Source organism: Phalangium opilio, unplaced genomic scaffold (assembly GCF_054372755.1).
Source record: "Phalangium opilio isolate 3A_F unplaced genomic scaffold, DU_Popi_V2 ptg000088l_1, whole genome shotgun sequence".
In the NCBI taxonomy this organism is placed as follows: Eukaryota; Metazoa; Arthropoda; class Arachnida; order Opiliones; family Phalangiidae; genus Phalangium; species Phalangium opilio.
In genome coordinates, this window is record NW_028324193.1 from 3565328 (window position 1) to 3573872 (window position 8545).

Consider the following 8545-nt stretch of genomic DNA (forward strand, 5'->3'; position numbering starts at 1 on the left):
ATATTGGGATGAAGGCCTTCAACAGTTCGTCATGGCACTGCGTGCGTCGAAAAACGAATCAACAGGATTTTCACCTTCGTTTTTAAATTTTGGTAGAGAGATAAGAGAAGGGCCCATCATGAATATTGACCACAATCAAATATCAAAAGCTTGCGAGCAAATAGAACCCCTTCGTAAGGCACAATTAATTAGTAGCGCCATAAAAGAAGCCCAGGCTAATTTAGTAAAAAGCCAGCAAAGGAATAAGGCTATTTATGATGAAAAGAAGCGAGAGTTCGAATTTGTAGAGGGAGATTTAGTTTTAAAGAAAACACTACCAATCATCCGCAGGGAATAGGTTTTCCGCCAAGTTGGCACCATCCTGGCAAGGTCCGTTTATAATAAGCTCCAAATTATCACCCTATTCCTACACTCTCCGCCCACAGGGTAGTAGCGTGGTTTTAAAAGGAACATTCCACTTACGGGAACTTAAGCTCTACAATGAGCGTGACCAAGTGGATCGGGTAACCCCGATGGTCAAACCTACACAGTAAAAAAAAGGGGACTTCTTGCGAACCATTAAGGGTTTTTTCAATTTTGTCAAAAAAGCAGTCCGTTAGTGGTTTTGATTAAAACCTTTGGGGGTTTAATGTTTTTTTTGGTCAACCCCCAAATGGCTCCTTCATATTCCGAAAAGGGTTTTGGGCTAAACTCAAAATGGTATTCATGTTCACCCTGTATGGTTCATTACATTTTGGAACCAACCTTTTGAGGTTTTTTGAAAGACCCAAAGTGGTTTTGGACTAAACTCTAAATGGTATTCATTTACACCCTGTATGGTTCATTACATTTTGGAACCAACCTTTTGAGGTTTTTTGAAAGACCCAAAGTGGTTTTGGACTAAACTCTAAATGGTATTCATGTTCACCCTGTATGGTTCATTACATTTTGGAACCAACCTTTTGAGGTTTTTTGAAAGACCCAAAGTGGTTTTGGACTAAACTCTAAATGGTATTCATTTACACCCTGTATGGTTCATTGCTTTTGGTAACAAACCATTTGAGGATTTTTGAAAGACCCAAAGTGGTTTTGTACTAAACTTTAAATGGTATTCATTTACACCCTGTATGGTTCATTACTTTTGGTAACAAACCATTTGAGGATTTTTGAAAGACCCAAAGTGGTTTTGTACTAAACTTTAAATGGTATTCATTTACACCCTGTATGGTTCATTACTTTTGGTAACAAACCATTTGTGGATTTTTGAAAGACCCAAAGTGGTTTTGGACTAAACTCTAAATGGTATTCATTTACACCCTGTATGGTTCATTACTTTTGGTAACAAACCATTTGTGGATTTTTGAAAGACCCAAAGTGGTTTTGGACTAAACTCTAAATGGTATTCATTTACACCCTGTATGGTTCATTACTTTTGGTAACAAACCATTTGTGGATTTTTGAAAGACCCAAAGTGGTTTTGGACTAAACTCTAAATGGTATTCATTTACACCCTGTATGGTTCATTACTTTTGGTAACAAACCATTTGTGGATTTTTGAAAGACCCAAAGTGGTTTTGGACTAAACTCTAAATGGTATTCATTTACACCCAATATGGTCTTTGAATCAACCCTTAAGGTTATTCAGAATCTCCCAGACTGGTTTCACACTATACCAGAGCCAAACCTAGCGTGGGGATTCTTGCACACCGAAATGGGAATACTTATTTTATAACAAACCCTTGACGTTTCTGAGAAATGTAGAAAAATGTTTAAAATGTGCAAAGATATTCACAAAACGATTAATTTCAAAGATTGTACCACTTTTAATTACTGTTTTTAACAGCCCTTACATTTTTTTTCAAAGTTTTTCACTAAGCGAGAGCAATTTGTGTATTGCAATCCAAATAAACACGATTCAATGAATGATAATGACTTGAATAGTAGAGGATTATATTGAATATTAAATATCCAAAATGATGAGAATAAGCACATAATGGCGTTGAATATATCAGACGCGTCAGTGATTTTCATTCCATCCACATAAATTTCATATTCGTTACTTGTTAGGATTTTTGGCCCTGAATAAACAATAGCAGGACCCTTTTGAATCCTATCTAAGGTATCCTTCTGACAAAAAAACCCGTTATGATTTTCCTTGAAAATACTTGGAATTAACAGTATCGCCATGTTATCCTTAAAGCCTAAATTTAAGTTATATAGATTAGTTCTGGATATAAAAAACTTTGCGTATTGATGGATTCAATCTTTTCTACCACTTACGTCGCATTGATTCAGTTTCCTTCAGTTTTTTTACTTCATCCATTATTTCTCCTTTCAAAGTTGTTGCGTTTTTCTTTGCAGCGCTCCATATTTCGCCAGCGTACAATGTAAGGGAATCTTCTAGTTTTTTTTTCATGCTTATTTTCGTAACTCTTCCGAATTCCAATATTAACTGTACATGAAATATAATATTTAGTTATTGCCTTCATAATAGTCGCCTCGGTCGTCTATATATGTTCTACTTGTCTTTCGCAACCCAGAGCAGGGTATGCCTCAAGAGCCTTCTCCAAGGCATCATCTCTTTTTTCGCAGATCATGGTCGCTCGGTCTCTAAAGGTTTTGTCCATTTTTGTATCAATTAGAGCCCAATCTATTTCTTCTTTTAGCATTTCTCTAGTCATTAGAAGTTTGAAAGCTATAATGCTTTCTTCATCTTCTTCAATATCGTAATTGAAATTCTGGAATTTGGTGTTATGATTAAAACAAGTTTATCATCAGTAAATAATAAAATTATATAAATCAATAAATTGTGCAAATAATAGTGTGGGTGACTTGTTCTTAGTACGCGATTTAACTTTAAAGAAAGAGTTATATATTACCTGGATTCTTATTGCAGCTTCCGGATTATCCACATCATTGGCAGGTGTTTTGTAACAGTCTTTACCGTATTTTTTTTTATGTTGCGCAACAACTGAAACGTGCTCGAGGTTACTTCTAAAGTTTTTAAACTTTGATCGAAGTTGTTGATACCATAATTCCTATAAAATTAAGCCTTGTGAGTTTTTGTTTTATAACAGTAATAACCTTAATATTTGAAAGAAATATTTATCTTACATGTCCTTCGCCAGGCACTTGTTTTAAATGAGGATACTGCATTACTAGCTTTCTAGCTATGTGCATGTGATAAGGATATCTAAAGATTTACATTGAGAAATGGTTATTTATTTTCGGATTCAATTGAGCAATAATTCAATACATGTTGGTAATACTTACAAGCCATACCGTTTAATACAGTCACTGAATAGAATGCTTAAAACTTCTTTATTTAAAACCTTTGCCTCCACTTGTGGCAAGTTCTTATATTGCTCGGAATTTTTACATACTTCAGGTATATCTGGCAAAGTGTATACCAGTGCAAAAGTGGTTCTTGACATATTTTCCACATTTTGGGATAGATTCTCAGCCACCCTAGAGAAATAATAATATTTAAAAACGATTATTTGGGATTATTTGTGGATCGCTATAGGCCCAGTAATTGTGGAGTTAATTTTACATACCAAGATATAAGTGCTCCACCATTCTCTGATTTATCATTAAGCTCGCTATTTTCATCAATGGTGGGAACATTTTCCTGGGTCAATTAAAATAAGTAATTGGTATTATTATACAATAATTATAATTAAAGGTTAATTAAAATACCGGTTCTATATTTGTGGCATCTGTTGATTCCGTTTCTTCGACATCTAGTGGTTTAGCGATTGTGATAGTGTCTTCTTTGTTTTTTGAAATCTTAGGTTCTGGTGTTTCATTCATATCGACTGATCTACGTCTCTTTTTCTATAATGAATGAAATTATAATTAACTCTATTACCAATAACACAAATAATTATAAAAATATGAAATTTAGTGCTCACCCTTAAAATCAATTGAATTTCAGTCAAATTCTCTAAAATACTATGCTGATCTAGCTCAACATTCTTTTTAAAGTCCTTGTCGTATACCTTAACGAATAATATATTATAAATTAGAACATATACAACATTAAATATCTTAAATGAAGAAAAAGATCAAGTGACATCAAAACATAATTTTCGCTAAAGGGGGTTCCGTTCATTTCCCCTCCCGTGTGCTGCCAACATATTCTGGCGAACAGTAACTAATGTAAATGCTATGGACTAATTTTTAACGTTAAGCCGGTTAAAAACTTTGAAACTTCGTAGCTTACAATATAGCGGCTGTAAAATTATGAAATCAGACTGAAAAGAAAGCGCTTAAATGATTTTTTACTATATACAAATTGTAAGCCAGTTAAATATAAATATAATCTAAGAAGTTAGAACACAAACCATAGCATTTACATGAATAACTGTTAATTGCTATGAAAACATTCGGACACCACCAGAAAGTTCATAGTAGTATACTATAGTGACTTGGCAATTCGGGGTATTTCAACCCCCTGCCGCCATTCTGGTATATAGTAGTATCAGCAACGTCACTCCCTTCTCCAAGCTCCGTGTCATCCCAGAGAGGTCATCCCTCCTTACAAGCGTGCTCAGTATTCCGTCTTACAAAAGCGCGCCTAAAGGGAGGGATAAACCGGTTTTTCCCTTCTCTACCGAGATTACTCTAATCCTTTTTTTGCAGAGTGGAAGCTATTCCAGCTCATTTTCCGACCCCCCCCCCTCTTCGTATCATTTCCTACCTAGAGTGGAAGCTAGAGTGAGGTTGCATGACGTAGTACTGCCAAGTCCCTATAGTGTAATGGCAGTCTCCCACCTTTAACTGTAATAAGGTCTATGGGCAAAGAACATGGGGTGCCACTAGTCTATAGTGGGGTCGGACACTAGCCAAATTCCCGTTCACTTTCTTCGAAATCCCTAAATTTCTAAATATGTCCTATAGAGAATTAACATTGAAATTTAAAAATACCCCTAAAAATTGCTTTAAAATCCCAAAATCTCTCACAAATTTCAAAATCCCGTACACATAAACGCCATATGTCAGAACCCTCCGGCTAAATCAAAGTGCTCACATGCTCATAGTTAAATCTTTGCTAAATAAATATTAATTTAATGTCACTCAAACCTTAACTTCATGAGCTTAAGTAATAAATTGTTTTTACCTGATACATAAAGTCTGGTCCAGTAAAATCACTTAACGTCTCATCACTTTTTAAACGTTCCAAAAGCGCAGGAAAAGTGTTACTTTCCAGCGATATTTTTTTTCTTCTTTCGTAGAAACACAATAGCACTACAGCCATTTTTAGAAATTATTGCACAAATGTGATCATAAAATATTGACTAAAAGACGAATTCCGTACTATAACCGTAATTCCGTAAAACTAACTCAACCGTGTCAACACGAACGTTCGTCAGTAAAGTAGTAAAATTGGCATGGAAATCTCCTCTCGCGAAAAGTAGCAAGGCCACGAGGTCAGTCGTCGAAGTGAACTGAGGGCAAAACTTGATCATTGATGAGACATTTAGCAGAGTCACGTGGGAAACTCTCTCGCGGAAAGTTTTCGCGCACCACACCTTTTTTGAGAGAATGGATATTTTTTCTTGACATTACTAGCGAACCCTATGAAGCCTAAATAACGTTCGATTTTCTTTCCCCCCCCCTGACAAACGCCCTCTCTCTAACTCTCTGACCACCTTTGCTTGATGAAAGATAAGCGTTCCTCAATTTTCGTATGTGGTTCAGAAATGTTGAAAAGGAGAAAATTTTCCAAGTCGGATTTCTCATATTATAATTTAAAATGTCAGGGTTATTTAGTTGCGTTAAGTGTACATATGTTTCGAAAACATTTGGTACTCTCTTAGCTCATTTGTCAAAAAAGCACGCCCATGATCCACACTTTCGAGTTGATTGCGGTTTGGACAATTGTGGGAGGACTTTTAAAAAAATACAGCAGTTTCAACGTCACGTGAGATATAAACACAAATATTTCTTGGACAATTCAAACCTGGATGAAAGACTTGAAGATAGACCGAACCTTCCAGAACCTCAAATGGCTAACAATCACGAAAATGATTTTGAAAACAATTATCATCTCTCAGAAGAGAATAATGAAAGTCATTCAAACAACGGAAATGGAAAGGAGCCAGAGTTGAAACCTTTGGACATTCGGGAAATGTTACTAAAAATCATTTTAAAATTCCGAGAGTTACACCATCTTCCACGAACCGTCGTTCAGTCATTAATCAACGATTTGCTAAATTTTTGTGAATATATTTTGTTCACCAATAAAGAAAATGTGCTGCAGATACTTCATTCCAAAGACATAAGCGTTGAGGAAATTGACTTATTATTTTCAAAAAACATTGAAGTTAAGGAAGCATTTGAGAGCATTAACTCGAACCATAAAATAACTGAACTATGTAAATCTAGTTTTGGATTAATCGAGCCCCTTCAGTACACGTTTTCGGAAACGGCGACTTCCGGAAAAAAAAGATATTTCCACTATGTCCCAATAATAAAAGTTATTCAAAAACTGTATTCTTTGGATGATCAGATCGGAAAACACGAGGATTGCCTAAGAATACCCCATCAATGCATCGGTCACTTCCTTCAAGGTGAAATAGCGAAAACCATATTTTCAAAAAACGCTACATTTTCTCCAAATACTCTTCAATTGCAAATATTTTTTGACGAATTTGAGGCGTGTAATCCCCTTGGGTCAAAACGTGGGAAACATAAAATACTCGGGTGTTATTTCTCAATACTTAATTTACAAGGAAAGTACCGATCGAAATTAAGTGACATAAATCTGGCGCTTTTAGCCAAATCAGTCGATGTAGAAAAATATGGATGGAACGAGGTTCTGGAGCCTCTAATCTTCGATATAAATCACATGATCATGAATGGTATTGAGATTGAATCCAGAGGAATAACGCTCACAGCCAATGTTGCCCTAATTTCTGGAGATAACCTGGGTTTACACAAACTGGCCGGTTTTAACACGTGTTTTAATTCGGGGCGGATCTGTAGGTTCTGCATGGTGAGCAAATCAAATATTTCACTTAAAACAAATGAAGCGCAGTTGCAAATGAGAACTTTAGAACGCCATATCTACCATTTAGAAGGCATTTCGAAAGACCCAAGCGAATCATCTGTTTATGGGGTTAATTTTGAAAGTCCTCTCATGAAAATCTCTTCTTTTGACCTTACGCAACAGCTTCCTCCTGATCCCATGCATGATCTAAAAGAAGGCGTAATTCCTAGAATTTTGAAAAACCTTTTGAAGCAAATGTTCGCAAAAACCAATTTAACTCTCGAAAAGTTCAACGCTATAATTACAACATTTCCATATGGTAAAACAGAAACAAGTCGTCCAGAAACGCAAATTAAAATTGCTATTCAAGGAAAGGGAAATCTCAAAGGATCCGCGAGTGAAATTCACTGCCTATTTAGACTTTTCCCTTTAATGTTTTCTGACTTTATAGCCGAGGAGATTAAGCCATGCTGGGCCGTGTACATTAAATTGAGGGAAATTGTGGATTTCATATATGCTACTCATTTACATAAATCGTTCTTTCCGAAACTCAACAACCTCATTGAAACATTTTTAAAAGAAGCGTGTCAAGTTTTTGGTCCCGAAATTATGACTCCAAAGTTCCACTACCTTTGTCATTACGCCGCGTCGTATCAAAAATATGGACCTCTAAGAGCTATGTCAAGTTTAAGATTCGAAAGTAAACATAAATATTTTAAGAAAATTATTTCCGCGTCCAATAACAACAAAAATTTAACTAAAACATTGGCCAATCGCCATCAATACTACCAATGCTACAATACATTGTGTGAGCAGCGAACCGGCATTCAGACTTCCTCAGCAGGAAAGTTTCTTGTAAAAGATGATTTACCCCTCTCGTGTAAAGCCTTATTAAATGAGGAGTTTCCAAGTAAAATTTACTCATTCAAACAAGCTACTTTCGATAACGTACTTTATTGGACCGACTGCGTGCTTCTTTACGGAACCGAGCGTAATGACATTAAAAGTTTCTTTAATGTAAAGTACATATTTTATGTGAATCTTTCTTTGATATTAATTGGAACAAAGTCCCTAGTTAAGAGGTTTTGTAAACATTTGCACGCCTATGAAGTTGAAGAGAAAACAAATGAATGGGGCATGATTTATGCAGGACAGGAACTTCAACATGAACTACTTGACGTTTATAACCATAATGAAAAATTTTATATAACAGTAAAATCAAAATGTGTCTCTTATCCAGTATAATGTTAATGAAAATAAATGTTATTAATAATAAAATTGTGTGTGATTTCCAGTTCTAGATTATAAGTCATTGATATTTAAACAAACATCAAAAACTTCAGAGACAAATATACATAAGCCTATTTTCCTATCCGCCCATAACTTAATTTCAACCTCCCCCAAAACGAATGGCCGCGCACATTAAATCCAATATAGCGCAGTGCATGACTTTTCACGAAGGGGTTTCTAACTTTCTAAAATGGAAAAAAACCTGACCAAAGAACCTTTATACCAGGAATGGAAAGTTTAGCTTCCTCTAGTGCAAATTATTTGTCACTAGTCTTTAAAGGC

At 35.5% G+C, this 8545-nt stretch overlaps 2 protein-coding genes across 2 annotated transcripts; one reads left to right on the forward strand and one right to left on the reverse strand.

Annotated features, from left to right (window-relative positions):
- Positions 1-1782: 1782 nt before the first annotated feature.
- On the reverse strand, positions 1783-5501 carry LOC149649109 (sterile alpha motif domain-containing protein 3-like). The gene is made up of 10 exons (XM_089849522.1): positions 5102-5501; positions 3894-3980; positions 3679-3816; positions 3537-3610; positions 3253-3447; positions 3094-3172; positions 2859-3017; positions 2502-2717; positions 2260-2431; positions 1783-2180 (listed from the first exon to the last, which is right to left on the reverse strand). Exons 1-10 carry the CDS (start codon positions 5237-5239, stop codon positions 1816-1818), a joined length of 1623 nt encoding a protein of 540 aa, XP_089705648.1. The 5' UTR covers positions 5240-5501; the 3' UTR covers positions 1783-1815.
- Positions 5502-5737: 236 nt separating this feature from the next.
- LOC149649110 (uncharacterized) lies at positions 5738-8218 on the forward strand. The gene has a single exon (XM_089849445.1). It carries the CDS (start codon positions 5738-5740, stop codon positions 8216-8218), a length of 2481 nt encoding a protein of 826 aa, XP_089705571.1.
- The last annotated feature ends 327 nt before the right edge of the window (positions 8219-8545 follow it).